General features: G+C 35.8%; 2 protein-coding genes and 2 long non-coding RNA genes across 5 annotated transcripts; 2 read left to right on the top strand and 2 right to left on the bottom strand.

The window, feature by feature from the left end:
- Positions 1-2,614: 2,614 nt before the first annotated feature.
- Positions 2,615-5,959, top strand: LOC102616306 (uncharacterized). Of its 2 annotated transcripts, XR_008055689.1 has the most exons (3): positions 2,616-2,804; positions 3,441-5,511; positions 5,638-5,959. XR_008055689.1 is itself a non-coding variant. In XM_052443258.1 (2 exons), the coding sequence occupies exon 2, from the start codon at positions 3,506-3,508 to the stop codon at positions 5,444-5,446; it is 1,941 nt and encodes a 646-aa protein (XP_052299218.1). In that variant the 5' UTR covers positions 2,615-2,804; positions 3,441-3,505; the 3' UTR covers positions 5,447-5,514. The 2 variants fall into 2 exon arrangements, 1 of the variants encoding a protein (XP_052299218.1); XM_052443258.1 differs by lacking the exon at positions 5,638-5,959 and having other exon boundaries at positions 2,615-2,804; positions 3,441-5,514.
- Positions 5,960-6,997: 1,038 nt separating this feature from the next.
- Positions 6,998-9,754, bottom strand: LOC102616025 (mitochondrial succinate-fumarate transporter 1). Its single transcript, XM_006481002.4, has 2 exons — positions 9,214-9,754; positions 6,998-7,822 (listed from the first exon to the last, which is right to left on the bottom strand). The coding sequence occupies exons 1-2, from the start codon at positions 9,619-9,621 to the stop codon at positions 7,286-7,288; spliced, it is 945 nt and encodes a 314-aa protein (XP_006481065.1). The 5' UTR covers positions 9,622-9,754; the 3' UTR covers positions 6,998-7,285.
- A 7,415-nt stretch (positions 9,755-17,169) lies between these two features.
- On the top strand, positions 17,170-21,944 carry LOC127902972 (uncharacterized). Its single transcript, XR_008055690.1, has 3 exons — positions 17,170-18,035; positions 21,754-21,885; positions 21,919-21,944. It is a non-coding gene; the product is annotated as an uncharacterized LOC127902972 (long non-coding RNA).
- Positions 18,297-21,925, bottom strand: LOC127902973 (uncharacterized). The gene is made up of 3 exons (XR_008055691.1): positions 21,745-21,925; positions 20,871-21,711; positions 18,297-20,247 (listed from the first exon to the last, which is right to left on the bottom strand). It is a non-coding gene; the product is annotated as an uncharacterized LOC127902973 (long non-coding RNA).
- Positions 21,945-23,734: the final 1,790 nt, after the last annotated feature.

Raw genomic sequence — 23,734 nt, 5'->3', positions numbered from 1 at the left:
ACTTTCTGCACACTGTCGGATCGCCGTTAACTAGATGTCGGATCGCCGTTTGACTGGTCAATATGACCGTTGAGCTAATTTTCAAATTTGTTGGATCACCGTTATTTAGATGTCAGATCGTCGTTTAGGTCCAGAGGCTAATCTTCAGTTCTGTTTGATCTCGGCGAGCCATTTATCAATATTGTCGGATTGCGGTTTAGGTCCAGAGACTAATCTTTAGTTCTGTTTGATCTCGGCGAGTCGTTTATCAATTTTGTCGAATCGCCGTTTTTCACATTAACTGCTGCAGTGAACTATTTTGCAAGAATAACAGTTTGTCTCCAAATCTTTATAAAAACACTTTATAAAACTTGTCAAAATAAATCCATTTACAGGATTTGAAACAATATTTGTTATTATCAGAATTCTCAAAGCTTTTCAATTTAAAACCATTAACATGAAGATAACCAAAATTATTTTCATAAAATGAAAGTGAGAATGATGATTTAAAAGGTATATGAATTATTTTGAGCTTTTAAAAGATTAATCAATCTTAATCAAGTTTGTTATCATCAAAATCAATAATAAAGAAATATTTATGTTAACATAAACGACCATCAGAAATTCAGAATTCGAATTATGCAAGGGTAAAGACTAAAATTTGATTAGGATTTTTTTTTCTAACACTTCCCTTTTTAATAATAAATATAAAATATTATAACTTTATTATTTCAAAAAAAGACAAAGCTACATCATTTTTATTCATTGACCATGCTTTATCAAGTATAATCTTAATTTTAACAAAAATAGTGTATTGTAAAATTTCTAAAACTGCTTATTTTATAAGTTTTTCTACTTTAACAATAGTTTTTAAAAGTATATAGGAAGTTGTCTTTTATAAGTATCTTATTGAATAAGTCACTATTCCATTTTAAAGTTTATATTAATCTTAATATTTTTAACAAAAAGATAATTATATCTTATTTTTCTATAAAACATAATATATAAACAAAAGATTATTTAAATTTATATCTATTTTGATCATTAAATAATTAAATAATACTTTCTGTAATATTATTTATTAAAAGAATGTACTTTGCGGCAACACATTTTACTGAATACCATAATAATTGTTTAATTAGTATCTTATTTATCCACATAATACATGCATTTTAAAGTTCAAATCTTAAACATCTTCACCCAAGATATTTTATCCTAAATATGTAACATTAGAGTTGGCAAAACGGGTTGTCCGGTTGTGTTCGTATTGTGTCAAATTTTGGTTGACCAAAACCCGACCCATTTAATAATCGTGTCAAAATGTTAAGACCTAAACCCAAAACAGAAAATAAATAGGTTATCCAATAATCCGTTTAATATCTGTATATTTAACAAATGTTATAGACACACACACACCCCCACATATACCCCCCCCCCCCCCCCCCAAAATATTACACATTTACACTATTAAAGTTTTTAATTATATATATGTAAATAATACTATATATCAATATCATAAAATATACATGTGTACTAATATTTTACACACTAACACCATTAAAGTTCTAAATCTATATAAAATTTTATTAAAAAAAAACTGTGTATATACCTACCCTTCCAAAAAAAATAAAAGAGAGAATCATACTTAAATATTTGAGTTTTAATAATAAGAACTTAAAAATTAATTTTAAAAAATAAAATATAATTGTGCCATTGTTCGGGTAAATGAGTCAAAAACTTTAACCCTAATCTAACAAGAAAAAAAATGTGTCGACTCGGATCCGGCCTATTTAATAATCGTGTCAAATTTGACAACCCATACCCATTTATTTGTGTCGTGTTCATGTCGGGTAATTAGATCGTGTCAAATTTTAGCAGCTCTATGTAACATCCATTCATTAAATGTATAGTGGGTTGAATAAGTAATCATTTCAATTACAAAAAAACTTAATGCAATAGATAAATTACATATTAATTAGGATGAAATCTAATACAACTTAGAAAATGTTAGATTTTTCTTTTTTGTCTAAAATCTGAATGTGTCTGAATATAAATGTCTAAGTGACATATTTATTTATTTTTTAATATCAGACATTTTGTTTATTTTTATAATAAAAAATATTTTTAAATATAGTTACTTGACATTTATATTCTTGTAAAAAAAAGAATAAAATTTTAGAGTTAAGAAATAAGTTATTTTATAAAGATATTTTTAGAATTTAATATTTACTTTTCATTCAGACTTTTTTCAATTGGATAAAACTTACAAAAATTTACTTTTTTTTATTCAAATATAAATACCTGAGAATTAGACAATCAGACAAAAGTTATAAAAAATAAACAAATACATTTAAAAAACTGAAATTAATAAAAAATTTTAATTTTAGACTTCACATGTCTAAACAAACAAGCCCATTTTTTAGTTTACTAAAGTTCTAACTAATAAATAATAAATTACTAGCGGTTTAGAAAAAATTAAAATAACTAAATTGCAATTCCTTTTTCAAATAAGTAAACAACTATAATTTACTGATAATAAATAAATAAATAAATTTTATTTTTTGTATAAATAAAAACATTGATAATTACACATTTACACATTCTTATAACTATTTTCTTTTTTCTTTTTTATCCGCATGGCAACAAAATCGAGCCCAGCTCCCGGGGAAGATATATATAGCTGAGAAAAGGGCCAACTTCATAACCCTAATCGATTCATAAACTCCACTTCTGTGAGGTTTGAGTTTTCTTTACCTCGAGACTCCCCGCCTCGGCCTCTCTCACTTGCTCTCCTCAGCTCTTCTGCTGCCACCGCACAATCAGAGGTTTTTTTCTTTTTCGGTTTTTGTACATAATTTCGAGTCTGTTCATAATTATTATTTATTCTATAGTCTGCTTGTACAATAGCTTCCATCTTTTAATTTGGTTCACAGATATATATATTTTTTTGTTTTTTCAGTAACATAAAACCTTGACCCTAATTGATTCTTAAGCTACGTGCAATCATTAATCAATAATTCGTGTTTTATTCTTTTAGTAGTTTAATTTCATTGTGATAAATTGGCTGTAGATGTATGAAATCGAGGATCATTTGTTTTCAGTAGCTGAATTAAATGAATACTGGGGTTTTAATTTTCTTTCTATTTAAAATTCTTTTCGGTGTGTGTTTGACACGTGCAAAGTTTTTGCTGGTTCAATTCATCATTTTGTGGTATATAGCAGTTTAATAGTGTATGTATAGTCGGAAGATGAAGTTCTAAAGTATTTCGTCATGAATTTGGGATATATATATTATGAACATTTATTGAGATTATATATTCTTGTCTTTGACGTGTTTGTTTGAGTGTAAATTGATTCTCTTGTTATTGAAAATTCCTTTTTGATTTTAAAACCGTTAAATTTTGGCATTTTTTGTATTATTTTGACGTGGCTTGCTGATTAAAGTTTGGTAATAATTGCAGATTGGAAGACTGAAGGGTTCATACATATAGAGGTAATTGATTGTAGTTTGTCGTTTCTAAGCATCATGGTAGTCCATGCAAGCTTTCGGCTAATTTCCTATTCGGACGAGCTTGTAGACGGACAGCCAATTTATGTTTCTTCTAACTGCCTTCCTTTAAAGGCTTCTAAATATGAACCTGCTGGTCATTCTTTTCATGCTGCTGCTCTTAAACTTCTTGGTTGTGAGGAAGATGCTGAAGTTGATGACCAGAAAGTGTCAAATGATAAGGAACAAACATGTTTTCCATCATATGAGTCGTATAGCAGCAAAGGTAAAAAGAAGTCCGGTGAAGGAAGCAATCAACAAGATCACTATGCATTATTGGGATTGAGCCATTTAAGATATCTTGCCACCGAGGATCAGATTAGAAAATCTTACCGCGAGACAGCTTTGAAGTATCATCCTGACAAGCAGGCTGCACTACTTTTTGCTGAGGAAACTGAAGCTGCTAAGCAAGCAAAAAAGGATGAGATAGAAACCCACTTTAAGGCTGTCCAAGAAGCTTATGAGGTTTTAATTGACCCCGTGAAGAGAAGAATTTATGACTCCACCGATGAGTTTGATGATGCAATCCCAGCTGATTGCGCCCCACAAGACTTCTACAAGGTGTTTGGTCCAGCGTTTACGAGGAATGGAAGGTGGTCTGCTAACCAACTGGTACCATCATTAGGCGATGAGAATACTCCTTTAAAGGAAGTAGATAATTTTTACAATTTTTGGTACAGCTTTAAAAGCTGGCGGGAGTTCCCACATGCAGATGAGTTTGACCTTGAACAAGCTGAGTCTCGAGATCATAAGAGATGGATGGAGAGGCAGAATGCAAAACTTACAGAAAAGGCTAGGAAAGAAGAATATGCACGAATACGCACACTGGTTGACAATGCCTATAAGAGAGACCCAAGAATACTGAAAAGAAAAGAAGCAGAGAAAGCTGAGAAGCAGAAGAAAAAGGAGGCTAAGTATCTGGCAAAGAAGTTGCAGGAGGAAGAAGCTGCCAGGGCTGCTGAAGAGGAGAGACGCCGGAAGGTAGAGGAGGAAAAACGAGTAGCTGAAGTTGCATTACAACAGAAGAAGGTAAAGGAAAAAGAGAAAAAGCTCTTGCGAAAAGAGCGGACTCGTCTTCGAACACTTTCAGCATCTGTTACTTCCCAGCATTTGCTTGATGTCTCCACAGAGGATGTGGAAAGTTTATGCATGTCATTTGATATGGAGCAATTGAGAAATTTGTGTGATAAGATGGAAAAAAGTGAAGGGCTCGAGCAAGCAAAACTCATCAGGAATGCAGTTGGGCACGCTGATGAATCTGAGGCCAAGAAACAAGATGAAAAGAAGAATGTACAGCAGAATGGTTCTGTGGAGACTAATGGAAGTACACTATTAAAAAGCTTTGAGAAAAAGGAGAAACCTTGGAGCAAGGAAGAGATTGAGCTCTTGAGAAAAGGAATGCAGAAATACCCCAAAGGAACATCTCGAAGGTGGGAGGTTATTTCGGAGTACATTGGTACAGGAAGATCTGTGGAAGAAATTCTGAAGGCAACCAAAACAGTTCTCCTGCAGAAGCCCGATGGTGCCAAAGCTTTTGATTCATTTCTTGAGAAGAGGAAACCTGCGCAATCCATTGCATCTCCCCTTACAACTAGGGAGGAAGTAGTAGGGGCATCAACCCCTCCAGTAGTTCAAAACAGTGGTGCTAGGACAGATTCCTCAGAAGAGTCTTCAAGTTCAACTAGTCAGAAACCTGCTGATGTGACTGCTGCAAATGGAGTTTCTTCTAGTTCAGATCATGATGCTTGGTCTGCTGTACAAGAAAGAGCACTGGTTCAGGCTCTAAAAACCTTCCCAAAAGAAACCAGTCAGCGATGGGAGCGAGTTGCAACTGCTGTTCCTGGGAAGACAGTAATTCAGTGCAAGAAAAAATTTGCATCGTTAAAGGAGAACTTCAGAAGCAAGAAAAGTGCGAATTAATTATTCAGTTTAACTTATGATGCTACTAGGATGGGAAATTGATAAATTACAATGGGATTTTTTAGGTATCTCTTTAAATTATCAATTCTTGTGTTCTTCCATGGTAGAATTGGCTTTAGCTGCATTATGTGAACAAAAAGCCAATTCCTTTCCTGCAGTTTAACCATCCCTTTTGTTGTTTTGCCTTGCAGGTGCTGTACGTAATGGCCTAATACATTTGGGAGGAGAGATCTTTAGGTATAGATGCTTGGAAATTTTCTTGATTTATGGTCGGGCGAAGGTGTTTCATGGTGACGGAGATATATTTTTGATCTATATTGTTTTCAGTTATTAATGCATTATATTACAGTATCTGATATCATTCTGTTGTATTGATAGAGCTTAAGGAGGGTTATAGTTAAGTTCTGCTTGATATATATATATATATATATTCTCTTATTAAAATTGTACTGAAGATTTAAATCAGTTCAGCCTTGTTTATCAGAAGTGGTAGAATGCGCCATGCAAGCTCAATCATGCAACTTTGGTTTGGAGTGCAACAAATAAACCGGAGTGAGTTGCCCGAATTAGTTTAATTAAACGTCTCAAGCTCAGTTGACAGCAAACTAACGTGCAAGTATTAAACGAATCAAGTAATGTGGTTCACTAGTTCTTGCATGTCGTATCAAGGAAAAGCCTGACGCCTAGATGGCTTGGTTTTTTCAGGGTTTTGGTTTCTGTAAAACATCCTCTTGAAAGCGCCCACTCGATAATTATGTCCTGAGCGAAGGACTTGATGGAATTGCATATGAAACAAAATTGCCATAAAAATGCACTTTGCGTGCACTGCTCACTGCGAGGGTAGATGCCATACATACGAGATGCCATACATACGAACATGCCTGTCATATGGGCAAATTGAAATAGAAACTAGAGCCCTAAGCTACAAATATATAGTTGCTGATAAGATCATGCCTTGCCACATCCTGTTTACATCAATTGTATCTCCACTTTGTATACTTGGGAAGCTTTCATGATAGTAGTGGAAAAAGCAAAAAACAGTGGACCAAGTCCAATGAACAAATTGTGTTGCTGGCAATTGGATGAAGATCCTCACAAAAGATTATAAGAGCATCTCCAAAAATTTCTTTAAATTTTACTCTTCAAATATCAATTTACTTCTTAATGTGGTAAATAAATAGATGGAAAAATATAATCCTTTCCAAAAGACTTATCAAATTAGAATAAGTTAATATTATTTTAATCAAATCTTTCCCACTATCAAATTGAATTGATGTTATGTTTTTGAAAGAAAACATAAATAATAATTATTGCAGTCTTATCTTTTCAATAAATAATAATAAAATATTAATAGAAGAGGGAGAAACTCACTCGGTAATGTTAAAGAGTGAGAAACAAATCTTATTTGAAGAATCTAAATTAACGTGTCTTTTGGAGTGTTTAATATTAATATGACTCTTCAAATAAAATTCTACTTCTTATTTGAATAGTCTTTTGGAGATACTCTAAGAAAAACAACATCCGTCTTTTTGAAGCATTTGCAAATCCATATTCTATTTCTTTGTTCAATCCTCATTAAATAATAATAGGAAAAAACAATAGGCATTGGCTCACAAGTTCTCTGAAAATGGTGATAGACAATGGTTGAGAAAATCTGGCAACTACCTACATTTTCTCTTGCCTAGGCATGGCAAATTACTGATTCGGTCTACAAAAACTGGTGTTCAATCAAAGAATCCTTAAGAACTCAAAAAGAAATGCTGAAGCAATTCATAGCTTCATGCTAGCAATGGAAGTATGTAACTAAAATGTAGAATAGGCAAAACAATAAAATAGTACCTATAAGGGTGCATTGCGAAGATATCTCCTCTCATAAAAACCAGTCACTTGGTCAGCCACAGCCCACATAATGGCCTGGCCTGGCGGGATCCTCATGAGACGGGGCAGCAGTCCTTTCCACAAGGCAAGAAGCCCCTCCTCAGCATATATTGTTCTGATTGCATGGACCATGCCTTTGTACTTTAACTCACCCCCACCTCGACTCTGGGCCATCAGCCTTGTCTTGACAACATCAAAAGGGCCAGTGCATACTGGACCTGCTGTTCCTGCAAGGAATCCCGATATCATGGACTGCCACGGTTGGAGGACCTTCCCATCACCTTCATGTTTCTTCCACAAGAGTACATCAAAAGCATTTTTAGCCGTAAACATGGCAGCTTGGTTTGTCCCATTGCGCATAACAGTTGGGGCAGCCCCTGCCCAGAGTCCAAAGAGTCCTTCCTCACGGATGATCATACGAGCACAGTGTATAGGACCCTTGTACTTTAGAAGCTCAGGACTCAAACCTCTCTGCTGTTGTAGTCTAATTTTCACCACCTGCACCATTCCAGAAGCAGTCCAACTGATAAGCAACTTCATTATGCTAACGTATAAAAACAGGGTAGAATAAGAAAAAAGCAATTAAATGACATGACTGTTTCTTAAAATTTATACACAACCACAAAAATTGAAGAACGCATAGTGTAACATGCGGTTTTTGTTTATTGTTTGTAATTCCATATGCTATTTTAGAGCACTGTCATTCAACTGTAGATACTACGAACCATATCCTCACATCAAGGAAAATATCACATCATCAGTGTTAAAAGGGGCAAAAAAAAAAGACAATATGAGATCATCTATGGAAGAGAGTGATGTAACAGAAGGAAACTAAGAATCTCATCAGGTAACTAGTGTTATTCATTACATGGTCTGGCAGACACAAGCTAGCATTTAGAGGACAGCCCATTGAGTAATTTAAACCTTTTGCAAATTGAACATCTGCAAGGCTGCTCAATCTAATGTAAACCCTATGTTGCACTCGATCCATTAAACTCAATGTATAGATGATCTAGAAATCTTCACCGATCTAAGGAAGTTAAGCATGTCATGTAACCAATACAATCAAATTCTCAACTCAACTGAAGACTAGAAAATCACTGTCTGTTTTTTTTTTTTTTCATATGACATCCTTAACAAGGAAATGACCATCTATTTCTATCTTAAAACTGCCACCGACGTAGTTTAATCTGCATTGCCTAAAATTCAGGTTATTCTTAGCAGAGCAGGACCTCAGAACTAACCCTACAGCCTAACATTTCTAATATAATAATTTGAACAGCGTTCTCAAGCAGCAATCACCAATGCAGCTATGACTACATACACACATCATATTCAGTTTCCAGCCTCAGCAGTGTAAAGCACTTTCATTCCAAGAAAAATGCCAGTTACTAATTACCATGGTTTCCTTTCGTTTCAAGAGATGACCACCAAACAATCAAAGCCAAGGAAGTCTAGATAAAACAATACATGTAATAGAAAAACATTATCACTCAACTATGGAACATAAACACTACGGCTTCCTTCATTATTCAAACCACAATAACTACTTTGCAATATAATTGAAAATTTATTAACAGAGCAAAACCATTACGGCTATGCTGGGGACTGAGATGATATGGCTTATAATCTGTAGCTACTGCATCGAAATTAAGCAGAAGTACCATAGCTACAAACATAACCTATATTCCATGCCCAATGACACCTATACAAATTGTAAACCATATAAAACATAGAAACATAGCACAACCCTAACCACCGAATTCAAACCAACACAAAACAAATTCACCCAAAATCCAAAAGTAAAAACAATTTCCCAAAAAGAAAAGCTCACGATCCCACCAAATATTAAAAAAAATTAAAAATATAAAGGAACCACAAAAACAAACCTCAAAAGGAGTAACAATAGCGAGAGCTTCAAGCACACCAGCACCAAAGCCAGCCATTAGCCGACCCTGATTGCTAATCTTCCCCGTTTTAGAATCCTTAAACGCCGATTGAAACACGGCATTCGATCCCATTCGAAGCGTGTACTTTAAGGTCAAGTGGGTGGCAAACGGCGTCAATCCTTTCCACAGAGCCCGCACGCCTTCGGTACGCGAAACGGTGGCGCCGCAGTGGATAATTCCCTTGTAAGTCCCAGTTGTGTCCAGCTGTAACCTCGTCTTGATGACGTCGATTGGCTGCAAGCAACAAGCCTCCACGACCCCTCCGAGAGAACCCGACACCGCTTTCATGTACGGTGGGATCGTCTTCTTCGGAACCGGGCTCGGGTTTTGCTCTCGCTTATTATCCATAGAAAACAAGTGTCCAAAAGCTTACAGTGGGAAGTTGGAGAAGAAGAAGAGAAGTGCTTCTGGGAATTGCTTCTCTTCTTCTTGCTTCCCTCCTGAGTGTTTGATTATTTTCGAAGTCGTTTCAGTTTCTTCAGTTTTATGCCAGCGCCACGTGAGCTGACAAGTTTCGTGTAGTTCTAGTGTGGGTATTGCGACTGGCTGACGTCAAATTGGGTGGACCCTATTGGAATTGTTTTTGTCGCTTTCTTTCACTGGGTTAATCAGAAAATGAACGGTGGTCGTGTATTTTCGCTTTTTAAATAAACAAGGATGGCTGTTTTTTTTTTTTATGAAAGGAAATTTCATTAAACAAGTGAGTCAGTCAACAAAGGACATAATTATAAAGGTAGAATATTTTTTCACTTTTTAAGACCTGATATAGAACTCCTCGCCTTAACTACATTGTGGGCAGCGACGTTCACAGATCGACGCACAAAAGAGAATCTCACTTCTCCAATTAATTGAGCTATAGCTCTACAATCCGCAATAATTAAACCAAATCCATTAGAACTAGCAGATTGAGAAATTAAAGCAGAATACACGTTTAAACAATCTATCTCAATAATAATTTTAGATAACTGCATATGCTTTATCCAACTAAGCGCTTCACGGACAGCCAACGCTTCAGCCTCGCGAGGGTGAAAAGAACCAGGGAAATTCTGACACTTTGCTGCAATAAAACCACCTCCAGAGTCTCTAACCACCCCTCCAAAGCTGACTCTTCCATGAGATCTAAATACCCCTGCATCCACATTACATTTTAGCCAACCCACAGGAGGCTTGCCCCAACACACCGAGCCATGACCCAACGAAATATCTTCTGCAATAGTGAAATTTCTCCTTTTAGCTTCTTGCCATTGGAAAAGAGAATGACCAGCAGAATTTACCAGACTTTGAGCTCGGCTACAATGATCGTTCCACACCTTATCATTTCGATTAAACCAAAGCCTCCAACACAACATCACAGCTCAATTACAATCTTCTTTACAGCAGCGGGTAAATATTTGCTCAAACTAATTAATCAAAGAATAACAGCTCCCAAAAGTGCCAATAAAAGACAACAACTAGCAAGAGTGAGCAAATAAACACTCCACTAAACAATGTAGCGCAGACTCATTCGCAGCATTACAGATGGGGCAAATAGGGGAAACCTCAACCTTTCGAGGCCGCAAGTTATCCGCAGTAGGTAAAACATTCATCAATGCACACCAAAAGAAATGTTTAACCATACCTGGAACCTCCAGCCCCCATAAGCGTTTCCACACCTTGCTGCTTGGCACATTAGCTTCAGAATTCAGCATATTATAGCAACTTCTAACTGTAAATTGCCCTTTAGGATCTGCAAGCCAATACCAGCAATCTTCATTTTGTCTAACAAGGATGGCTATTTATTGGTTTATTTATTTTCAATTAGTTACGCAATGTACGGTAATTGCAATATAAATTTCATCCGTACCACAACCTAATTTTTTTTATAATAGCAACTATTTACAAAATTCTTAGACTAAGATACCTCTAAAACTAAACAAACAAACCCTCACCTTCTAAGTAGAAGCTCTCCACACACCACCAAAACACTCCCTATTTCACATCTCTCACATTCATAATAAAGTTATTTATCTAACTATCAATCAATCCCCTTTTCACCTACCTTACATTCATCAAATTAATATATTTATCCAAGTATTGAAGACAAAATCAAGTAACAAACTAAAGAATAATAAGAAATTAAGGTTAGTATTTCTTCGATTTTTATTTTTAATTATTTGGTTGGGTTTCATACAAAAGATCCGTTGCTCATTTTTTTTACAATGTAGGTATATTAAATGGTTAATGTGAGGTCATAAATTTATAAATTAGAAAAATTTTAGCAAAATCCGATGAAAATGGGTCTTGAGTGATATTGAAGACGAAACCAAAAATCTAAGCGACAAGTACATGTTGCCCAAGCTTAGAATGACCTATCATCTGGGTGACAGGTACCTTTCGCCGGGGCGATGGGTACTTGTCTTCTGGATTCTAGTATTTGTTGCTTGCATGTCGCTTAGATTCTGGTATTCTTCACCTAGGCGACAGACACTTGTTGCTTAGGCAATAGTCATGTGACCCAGGTCACCTGAATTTGTTGACAATTGGTTATTTAATTAATATAGTAATATTATTGTTTGAAGTGTTATTAATAAAAATCATTATTATTTTGAACTAGGTTAATGGAGTCAGTAGTGCTTAAGATGTATCTTGATGGAGAGTGGGAGACTTTGAACAATGGTTGTATTAGGGATGGCAATGGATTGGATTTGACCCAAGATTCACGTGATCCAAATCCAATCGGATCAGATTTGGGTTGGTTTAAAATGAATTTGTATCAGATTTGGATATTGATGTGTGGATCTAAGACGGATATGGAGTAAGTCTGGATTTATCTTAATATCTACATCCATATCCATATCCACCCATCTTTTAATTTAATTTTATTTTAAAAGTTTTTTAACAATTGTGGAATTATAATGATAATAAATTTTATTCATAGCATATTAGTGGTATTTACCATGCATTTAAACTCTTAAAACTCAAATGTTAATTTTATAAATTTAAAGGTCAGCCAGCCCCAAAGCATGTACATGTAATATTCAAATTGCAAGCCAAGTAATACAACCTATCAATTTATTTTATTATATTGGCCAAATAATTTTTAAGGAATATAGTTATTCATATATTTAGTCAAATATGGTCATCATAAAAATAATAAAGGACTGAATATAAATCACATTTAATTTATATGTCATTGTCTAATGTTATAGGAATGAGGGTGGGTGTGTTGTGGATATTAGAATGATGAAGGAGATAATAGAATATTATATTGATCTTACTCCTGCAATTACTTTTAAAGGATATTTTATTATCTTATTTGTTGTTTTGGTGTAAAAGTATAAGTTACAATATTTATTATATTTTTTAGAAAATTATATAATTTATTTGTTATCAATACATTTTAGCCTCCAATTTTCATTCTAAAAAATATTACTTTTTAATTGTTGAGTTTTAGAATTCATGACATATCTATAGCAGATTTGAATTTTTTTTTTTTTTTGGATTTGGAGCAGATATAGATGTTTATTTCTTTTTTGGATTTGGATATGGAGCGAAAAATATAGATTCATGACGGATCTGGAGCAGATACGGATCTTGATTTTTATTATGAAATTGGATTTGAAGCAGAGTAGATACAACCCATAGATGCCCCATTGCCATCCCTAGGTCGTATGGAGTACAAGAATGAAAAAGTTTCTGCATTTTGTTTTTAAAAAATGCAACATTTGAACAATTTATTGCAAAGTTGTACGGAATTTTGTTTCAGTTAACTTAGTTTGTATATGTGTAGTCATAAAATTAAATCTCGTTAAATTCGTAACGCAACTCGGGAAGTGATCCTCGATTGGTATCTTCAGTGATCAAGGATGCATTTGCTTGTCGGACATATCTAAACAATAAATTATAACAACATTAGCATAAATGTTTAAAAAAACAAAACTTAAAACATTCGAAAAACTTGGGCGACAACATGTTGTCGCACCCAGAACACAGGCGACAACATGTGTTAGCCAATCAAATCTAGGCGACAATATATACTTGGCTGGGCAACGCAAGCATGTTGCCCGCGTTGACATGGCCAAATTTTGGGCAACCACCCACGCTCTTGATTGGCCGACACACCAACCTTCTCTTTAACTTCAAAATAACTTTAAGTTTAGATCAATAATTTCTTAGAGGCATTTAAACAAACACTTGGTGTGCCATTTATTAGATATCTTAATCTCAAGAAAACTCTAATATTTTCATATCCAGTACATATCCTAATGATTAACTATAATCAATGATCAATTAACCAAGCAATTTAAACAAATTTTATTCTAAATTAATAAAAAAAATCAAGAAAGTACATAAGCTGTTGAAACTTAAAATGAAGGAACTTGATGGAATCAAACTATAACTCACATAAATGGCCGCCGAAAGTAAAGCAAATCGCTGCCGGAAGTGAAGGAAATTGCCAGAATTCAAGAAACGCCGAAAGCGAAGGAACTCCCACATGCGTAGTTGGAGCGATGGGAGATGTTTTTGGGAGGGCGAAATATTTTGTTTATATAGTTTTAAGAAGTTTTGAGAATTTAGGGATATTTTGGTCGAAGAACCTTGTAAATGGTTGCTATTGTAAACAAAATTAGAGTGTGGTCTTTTTTTTATATTGAAAGTTGGAAGGTGGTCAAATGTGTTAACATATATGTTTCCATAATATTGATTTTGATGATAACAAACAAGATTAAGAATGATTAATCTTTTAAGCTCAAATTATTTAATATTCTTTTTAAATAAATCATTATTTTCACATTATAAATGTTTTATATTTAATGGAAAAATGATTTTATGAAATTGATTGTTAATATTCTTTTTAAATAAATCATTATTTTTACATTATAAAGGTTTTATATTTAATGGAAAAATGATTTTATGAAATTGGTTGTTTTTCAAAGCTTATGGTTTAATTGAAAGAATTTTGAAAACTTTGAAATAAACAAGTATTGCTTGAAATTTTGGAGAATGACTTATTTGAAAAGTGTTATAGCATTTTGGGCTATACCATAATTTCAAAAAGTTTTGGGATTAACAAAGCATTTCTTAGAAATTCTGAAATTGGACCTATGTGCAACGTTTCATAACATTTTAGGCCGTAATACAGTTTTATAAAGTTTTGGGGATTAACTATAAATTTGGAAAATAATTTCACTGTAGCATGTTCTATAAAGTATTGTTAAAATGATGATTCTGGAAACTAACGGTGAACCGTTTACTGAAAACGGTTAACCGATTATTTCCAGATTGCTAACCTTGAACCGTTTAGTAAGAACGGTTAAACCAAATTTGTTTTGCAGGTCTCTAGAAATTAACGGCGAAAGGGTAAGCCTAAACGGCTAACCGTTTATTTAAAAATTGGCCCAACAGTAACTTTTGACTAACCTAAACGGTTAACCGTTAATGGTTAACGGCAAACCGTTTTCTGGCAGACAGTTTGTAACGGCTAGTTTTTCAGCTCCAACTATAAATAAGCTCAATCCAATTCAAACAAGAAGAATTCCAACGATCATCATTGAGCAAAATATAGAGAATACAACTTTCATTGAGCTTTAAATCTTTGTATTCATCTTATTCATTCACACATTGAGCTTTCACTTGTGATCAAATACATTGTGTGAGAGAGATTCATTTGTAATCTTTTTTGTAAAATCAAGTTAAAAGATTGTAAGTGTTGGGATACACTTGGGTTAAGAGATTGGGGATAATCTCTTGTTGTAAAGGTCCATTGACACCTTAGAAGTCAATTGTAAGCGTTTGAAGCCTTAGGAGGCTAGCTTAGTGAAATCCTCAAGCCCGGTGTGCTTGGAGGCGTGGACGTAGGCGGGGATTGCCGAACCACGTAAAAATCCTTGAGTTTGCTTTCTCTTCCCTTACTCATTTATTATTGTGCTTTTATTGAATTTATTGTTTTCGAATTTATTAAGGCATTAGATTAAATTGTTGTGTGGTTTGCCTAGAATAATTTTAAAATCTCAATTCACCCCCCCTCTTGGGTTGCCTAGTTAGTATTTCAAAATGGGTAAATTTCTCATTCTAAATTCAAACTCGCCCTCAACCAGCCATCACTAGGTCAAGCCTTTAATTACGATCGACTGCTTTATTTAAATGAGCTTTAGGTAATGATATAATTTTTAAAATAACTGTTGATGCTGAAATCTGCTCGCCTTTTAGCCGACCAGATTCTTTCACCAACGCTTGTGTTATCTACTGTTACTCGTTCGCACAGATTGGAATCGCCCTCCTTTCTCTAAATAAGCCTGCGCTCACAAAAAAAATGGATCAGAGACGCTGGTGGTTTTGCCGGCGTAAACACTCCGATGCCTAAGTTAGCTCAAGGTGTTTACGGGAAAACAAATCAATTTGGGTTCAAGAAGTTTATCTGAAATTTGTAAGAAAATGATCTGGATGCAATTTGGCAGCGTTTTTCCTCTCCCCCCTTTTTCTCCCCATTTTTCCGTCGAGTTCCTTTTCTTTTATAGCCGCTGTCCCCCCGTTTCCGTTTTCCCTTCCTCCCACCTTTTTCGGGTAATGGCAGCCCTCATGGGACTCTAACCGTTGCATCGTGGCAAACGTGGGAGCTTACGTGTCCTTCAACGGTTCTGGGAAAAGCGTAACGGCCGCGATTCTGTGCTCTGGGAGAAGCGTAACGGCCGCGGTTCTGTGGGATCGTGTTCCCGCTTTCCTGGGGATGAGTATCGGCTCGGCATACACTTCTGGTCGGTATGTTTCCCTGGTTGCATCCATCTCTGCTCGGATAATGTTTACCCCCGTGTTCTGCTCGTCCCACTGTAGTATGGCTGACCTGGTGCCTTTATGTACTCAACAATAACTACCATTAATTATACTAAAAAATGATTAGTTATAAAGAAAATTACATAAACTTTTTTTTTTAAATTGAAAACCACTCTAAGGATAGGGTTAGGCAAGAGTCAGTCAGGACCTCTTTTTTGTAGATTAAATAAAAGAAAAGAAAATACAATTGGAGGAGGAAACAGACCAAAACCTTCCAACGAAAAAATAAACATGACTAACAAAAGAGTTAGCACAAGCTATAAAAGAATAAAGAATAACCTAAATAGAACAAACTAAGGTGAAGTTGAACAAACGAAACTATGAGAAGGTGGGCTAACAGCCAGAGCGTCGCTTACAATACTTACAACTGGTGAATGCGAAGCTCTTCTTTGAATCAGAGGCACGCAGGCCAGCAATACTAAAATTAGGGTACGATCAAGCCCTTCAGTACTCTCAGGCTTAGACGAGAAATAATCATCAGCCATCAAGTTTCTGTTACAACTAAAATCCTCATTAGATTGGACAAGAATGTCAGTAGAATGAGAGTTGAAGCACATGACCGTATGTCGAAAATCTTTCCCAGTAGATTTGAAGAAAGTTGAGCCAGTGGGAACCCTATGAACATCCTAAGTTATGATGGATCCTAACATAAGGTTTTATAGCCAACTTTTAGCTTTTTCTTTTAGTGAGAAAGAAAAAAACTTAACTCTAATTATATTAATGCTACGATTTTGATCGATGCACGTTTTATAGACTTTCTCAAATTCTCTTTAATGCAGGTGGAGATATTCGAACTCAAAACCATGAAAAATATGTAGGAGTTAAATGATACCCAGTTTGAAATTAAAACGAGATGCATCAGAAGAAAAAAACTATACATGATGATGCTATTGTTCTAGTAGGATATATGAAATCTTTAAGTGATCTAGGTTGGTCATGAAGATTTTGTAGAGCTTTGTTTTCTCCCTGCCCTAAAAAGTTATCAACTTCGATGTCAACCATGTGGTAGTGAAGATGATCTCCTAATTAATTTGGCACTATCTTACGAGACCAACATTTTATAGAAGACTAATGATGTGTGTCAAATTAAGTTAAGAAAATGGTGTACAAACATATGAGTAATGCATGGAACACTAAATAAAAATTACAGAAATTTACAATAATATAAAAATATAAAAATTAAATAAGTAATATTGTTGATGCCGAAATCCGAACCAGTTGGTTAGTGACTCAATTTCGGATCCCTGCATCAGCATTAAATTTGTTTGGTGGGAAGCTGCTGGTTGATCTCCAAGAGTATTCTCTGGGAAGCTGTTGGTTGATCTCCAAGAATATTCTCTGACTATGAGCAGAACGTTCATGAGCATATAATCTTCAAGCTGATGATCAATAAGTACCTGAAATTACAGAGAATGGTCAGAGGTGCCGGAAGTTTTTCCGGCGTAAATCCTCCAACGCTCAAGTCAGTTATGGGATTTACAGGAAAAACCAAATATGCCATTTCTCATATGGCTTAATAAACATTGCCTTAAAACCAAAAGCTTTTTCAATAATTTACAGAAAAGTAAAGTAGAGTATCCAGCCCGAATTTTTCAGTTAGATCAAGAGGAAAAAAGAGCCCCCCTGTCGCGTGGTTTTCTCGGGGTCTTTATAAAATACCTCATACCCACGACCTTAGATCGTGACAATAACCATTAATTGATCAATGTCATGCCCTGATTTTTCGGAGGAGCTTTGTGGTGGTTTATTTTAACTGAGTCTTTATTCCTGGTCATCACTTGGCCGAGGTGATCTGCTCAAGTTTAGACCACCTGGTTGAGGTGATCTGGTCAAGCTCATAGCACATGGTCGAGGTGATCTGGTCGAGCTCATAGCACCTGGTCGAGCTGATCTGCTCGAGCTCATAGCACCTGGTCGAGGTGATCTGCTCCACCTCATAGCACCTGGTCGAGGTGATCTGCTCCACATCATAGCACCTGGTCGAGGTGATCTGCTCCACCTCATAACACCTGGTCGAGGTGATCTGCTCCACCTCATAACACCTGGTCGAGGTGATCTGCTCCACCTCATAGCACCTGGTCAAGGTGATATGCTCCACCTCATAGCACCTGGTCGAGGTGATATGCTCCACCTCATAGCACCTGGTCGAGGTGATCTGCTCCACCTCATAACACCTGGTCGAGGTGATCTGCTCCACCTCATAGCACCTGGCCGAGGTGACCTGCTCAACCATTTGCTCACTTTCACTTAGAGGAGATCACGGTCGCTCTATTTAATTCCTCAAACACCAGTCCCCCAGTTTCTAGTGTTGACAGTAAAACAAATCAACACTGGAAACTATAAAGTTTATAATTTTGGCAAACCTATGCCTTAGGAATTTTTTTTTTACGAATTTTGCCCGATCGTTCTCACACGACTGAGCAGGTTTGGGCAAATCCTTACCTTAGCAAATTTTGCAAGATATGGCTGTGGTCCTTCAAACGACCGAGCAGGAATTGGCCCATGTTTGCCTTAGTAAAATTTTATAGAATTCGCCTGCTGGTCCTTTAGGCGACCGAGCAGGAATAGGCACTTGTTTGCCTTAAAAAATTCAGTAGACTTTAGCTGCTGGTCCTTTAGACGACCGAGCAGGAATAGGCACTTGCTTGTCTTAAAAAATTCAATAGACTTTAGCTACTGGTCCTTTAGACGACCGAGCAGGAATAGGCACTTGCTTGCCTTAAAAAATTTAGTAGACTTTAGCTGCTGGTCCTTTAGACGACCGAGCAGGAATAGGCACATGTTTGCCTTAGTAGGATTTTCGTAGGATTAGCTGCTGGTCTTTTGTTGACCGAGCAGAAGCAGACCCTTTCTTGCCTTCGTAGATTAGCTGCTGGTCTTTCGTTGACCGAGCAAAGGCAGGCACTTTCTTGCCTTAGTAGATTAGCTGCTGGTCTTTCGTTCGACCGAGCAGAGGCAGACACTTACTTGCCTTAGTAGATTAGCTGCTGGTCTTTCGTTCGACCGAGCAGAGGCAGGCACTCACTTGCCTTGGTAAAATCTTCGTAAATTTAGCTGCTGGTCTTTCGTGGACCGAGCAGAAGGAGGCACTTGCCTTAGTAGATTAGCTGCTGGTCTTTCGTTTGAACGAGCAGAGGCAGGCCTTTACTTTAGTGATACTTTCGAGAAATTAGCTGCTGGTCTTCGTTGACCGAGCAGAAACAGGCACTGGCTTGCCTTTTCATAAATCATTCTCATATTGAAAAACTTTCTAGATATCAAGTTGATTGAGTTATATCACTAGCTTTAATATGAGCTCTATCAATTTGACATGTACAAACTATCCTCATTTGATATATTACTAGTAGGTAAATACTATAGCCGCAAATAAAGGCTGCAAATGCATGTTTTTACGTAGACATCAAGACATAAATTTGTTAAAATTTCTGACCTGATTAGGATGCAACTTTTTTGCATCAATGTCTCCTTCCAGGTGCATAGCTTGCCTCATTCGCAAATGTATCAAAACTGACTTGGCCAGTCAAATAAGAGTTTGTAAATGTGATAAGTATCAGACACAAATTATAGATGTGATATCATTCACTAGGATTATAATTTGAAAACGTAGCTTAAATAGCAGTGAATCTAGTGGGCAGGTGTCTAAAGTCATCATTGTTACGAAATATCTCAAACCAAACTGCAACTTATAAATTACCCAAAAAGTAGCTCAAAAAATCAAACACATAAGTGGGCTTCTAGTCATCTATTTATGCATCTGGGTTTTTTAATGGATAACATCCTTTATGCTCCATGATTATCAATAACATATTCATTTATCAATATGATAAAAGTCCTCTGCTAAAGGTCCATTGTATCATTTATTATTGCTATGAATATTGAGATTTAAATATAAAATAAAGCATAGCATTTTAGAATATGTAATCATAGAAGAGATGGTAGTCTTAAACCATTAAACAAAGTCATATCATTATATATGCTGTAACATATAATTGTTGTAGTAAAAAAAAATGACTAATGATGATACAAAGCCCAATCTAGCAGATACCTTAAGTCAATAAAACGGATTTGAAGAATAAAATAAAATCAGGATTTCAGAACAATTGACCTTGTTTGAGTTTCAAGGATTCTGTACCATTTTGTAGTGAAATTGCATAACAGAATTCCCTGCATATTCTTCAGATGAAAATGAGCTACATGGCCAAATCATTCACTGTAAAACTAGCAGAAAATATCTTGAAGAAACCAAAGACCCATGGATTTTTTATGCTTATCACTACATAGGTTTAACTATACGAGTAAGCTTTGTTCAAGAACTTGAACATTGATAATGCTGCAAACCAATTATTCTCTTGGACAGATTTTATGTCTAGAGTCCAGTGAAACAAGAATAATCAAGGAATATAAATATGTCACCAAAACAACGATGGCATCATGGCAATGACATTTCAAATCTAAGAAGCCAGAACAAAGCTAATTGTTACTTATTTAAGACATTATGCCAAGCATGTGGTGGGCAAATATAAAATAAATTTATTCGTAAGTGTAATATAATGTAATCTTGCTCAATATTTACGAATGAAGCCCGTTCTGGCAAGCTGATTTTAAAAGAAAATAATTTCAACGAATTTCAAAGTAATAATATTCAATTCTTTCATCAAGGATATCATGCATGTTAGTGAAGAATTTCAGGCATCTTACTTTCGATAAACTAATCATCGTGGCAATTGCAATTTACGTTCTAATGGAAATTAAAGTTTAAAACACTGCAAAGATAAATAAGTGAAAACCTTCGCCGGCGGCATCCCATTTAGCCTTGATTGGCTTCCTCGTTTGAGCAAGTTCACCCATTTATGCACCGCAATATTCTGCCTTCACTTCGGCCAGATGAAGATTGATAAAGACAACAAGCTGGCTTTTTGTACCATTTCCCACAGGCGGCGCCAAATGTTGATGCCGAAATCTGAACCAGTTGGTTAGTGACTCAATTTCGGATCCCTGCATCAGCATTAAATTTGTTTGGTGGGAAGCTGCTGGTTGATCTCCAAGAGTATTCTCTGGGAAGCTGTTGGTTGATCTCCAAGAATATTCTCTGACTATGAGCAGAACGTTCATGAGCATATAATCTTCAAGCTGATGATCAATAAGTACCTGAAATTACAGAGAATGGTAAGAGGTGCCGGAAGTTTTTCCGGCGTAAATCCTCCGACGCTCAAGTCAGTTATGGGATTTACAGGAAAAACCAAATATGCCATTTCTCATATGGCTTAATAAACATTGCCTTAAAACCAAAAGCTTTTTCAATAATTTACAGAAAAGTAAAGTAGAGTATCCAGCCCGAATTTTTCAGTTAGATCAAGAGGAAAAAAGAGCCCCCCTGTCGCGTGGTTTTCTCGGGGTCTTTATAAAATACCTCATACCCACGACCTTAGATCGTGACAATAACCATTAATTGATCAATGTCGTGCCCTGATTTTTCGGAGGAGCTTTGTGGTGGTTTATTTTAACTGAGTCTTTATTCCTGGTCATCACTTGGGCGAGGTGATCTGCTCAAGTTTAGACCACCTGGTTGAGGTGATCTGGTCAAGCTCATAGCACATGGTCGAGGTGATCTGGTCGAGCTCATAGCACCTGGTCGAGCTAATCTGCTCGAGCTCATAGCACCTGGTCGAGGTGATCTGCTCCACCTCATAGCACCTGGTCGAGGTGATCTGCTCCACCTCATAGCACCTGGTCGAGGTGATCTGCTCCACCTCATAGCACCTGGTCGAGGTGATCTGCTCCACCTCATAGCACCTGGTCGAGGTGATATGCTCCACCTCATAACACCTGGTCGAGGTGATCTGCTCCACCTCATAGCACCTGGCCGAGGTGACCTGCTCAACCATTTGCTCACTTTCACTTAGAGGAGATCACGGTCGCTCTATTTAATTCCTCAAACAAATATAAATGTACAAAAAAAATAAACTGAAAATTAATTAATTACATTAAAATAACTTAATAGGTGGTTAAACCATCCATGTAAATAAATTAATTAAACAAAATATAATAAAACATTAACAAAATATAAACAAATTTAGACAGTATTATAGAACTAGCCATATAAAATTAAGGACGCAATAATAAAGTATAAAATGAATGCAGAAAAATTAAATAAAAAAAAATAAATGGAACTAAAGAAAAATGAAATTATAGGAAAAATAAAATAAAAATATAGTTGCCTCAAGAGGTGCAACTCTTTTTTAAACAACTTTTAAAAATTACCGACTAATTAGGCAATCAATTTAAATTTCAAGTTTTAATTGTAGTTTTAAAAGTCCAAAGTTCATGTTCATTTAGTCACAAAATCCAAAAGTAAAAAAAAAAAGTTATAATCCAAATATCCAAGTTTCAATTCGGTTCAGGGACTAATTTGATAGAGCTTTGAGTCAAAATGAAGCTTTTTAGAAGTTTTTATAAAAAACTATATTTTTTTAAAAAGGAAGGGTGTTCAAAAATTTTATGGCCTCACTTGAACTTGAGGAGCTACAAAAATAGCTCATGGATTTGCTAGATGCTTGCTACATCCGTTGTCTAAGGCTCCGTTCAGTGCACCTGTCCTTTTCCAAAAGAAGAAAGATGGCTCTGTATGAATGTGCAGAAGTCAAGTTTTTCGTTCCACGTGCCAAGTGTCACGTGCACATGAATCGAGGGCCTCAATTACTCACTATATTCTTTGGATCTCCCCATAACTTCATGAAGAGACGACAACTTCATTAGCTTTATAATCGGCTGGTGCGTCAACGAAGGTTGCCTACTTGCTGTAGCAGTCAATAACAACCATGATTGCACCACCGACTCAAAAATGTTAATTACTCGCAAATAAGAGTGATTAGTGATAATGCAATCCATTGTATCTGGGGTTGAACCATATGGAATTTAAAAATTTATTAGTCAATTATTAAATAAAATTCATTGCAATTATTCATTTAAAAAGTGATAAGGTTATGGAATCCACTATTGATATTCAAATTATGGTAATAATACTCTCTCATGATTATATTTTATATTTATTTTATTAATTTAATTATTCTATGACTTAATTATTAACTAACCACTTATGGATAAATATGGGAATAAAATACACAATGTGCTACAGTCATATTGGTGTATCATCTTTATGTCTAAATACCATATGGATTCAAAATGGTTCTAAAATTTACAGATTAAAATGAAACGAAAATAACTAATCAAATATATAATAACTGGGTGAAAGGCGGAAATTATCCGACGTTGATATCTTTTTACTGTAGCAAAGATACACGTGTCATTTCACTAGATTCAAAGATCCAAATTTTACTGACTAAGCAAGTGCGTGTCATTGCTGCATGGCTTCAGAGCTCCTCCATCGCCGCGTCTATGACCTTACGTGTCATTTCCCCTCCCACAGTCACCGTCACTCTGATCTCCAAGTACTTGTGAAAGAAACAACTATATAAGCTTGCAAAGAGCTGAAATTAAATTACCATAAAAAGATCCTCAAATGGCATCGCAGCAGGGAAGACAAGAGCTTGACACCAGACCAAGGCAAGGAGAGACCGTCGTTCCTGGCGGAACTGGTGGCAAGAGCCTCGAAGCCCAAGAGCACCTCGCCGAGGGTAGTTAATATTAATTA

Source organism: Citrus sinensis, chromosome 6 (assembly GCF_022201045.2).
Source record: "Citrus sinensis cultivar Valencia sweet orange chromosome 6, DVS_A1.0, whole genome shotgun sequence".
Taxonomy (NCBI): domain Eukaryota; kingdom Viridiplantae; phylum Streptophyta; class Magnoliopsida; order Sapindales; family Rutaceae; genus Citrus; species Citrus sinensis.
This window is presented reverse-complemented; position numbering and strand designations above follow the sequence as displayed.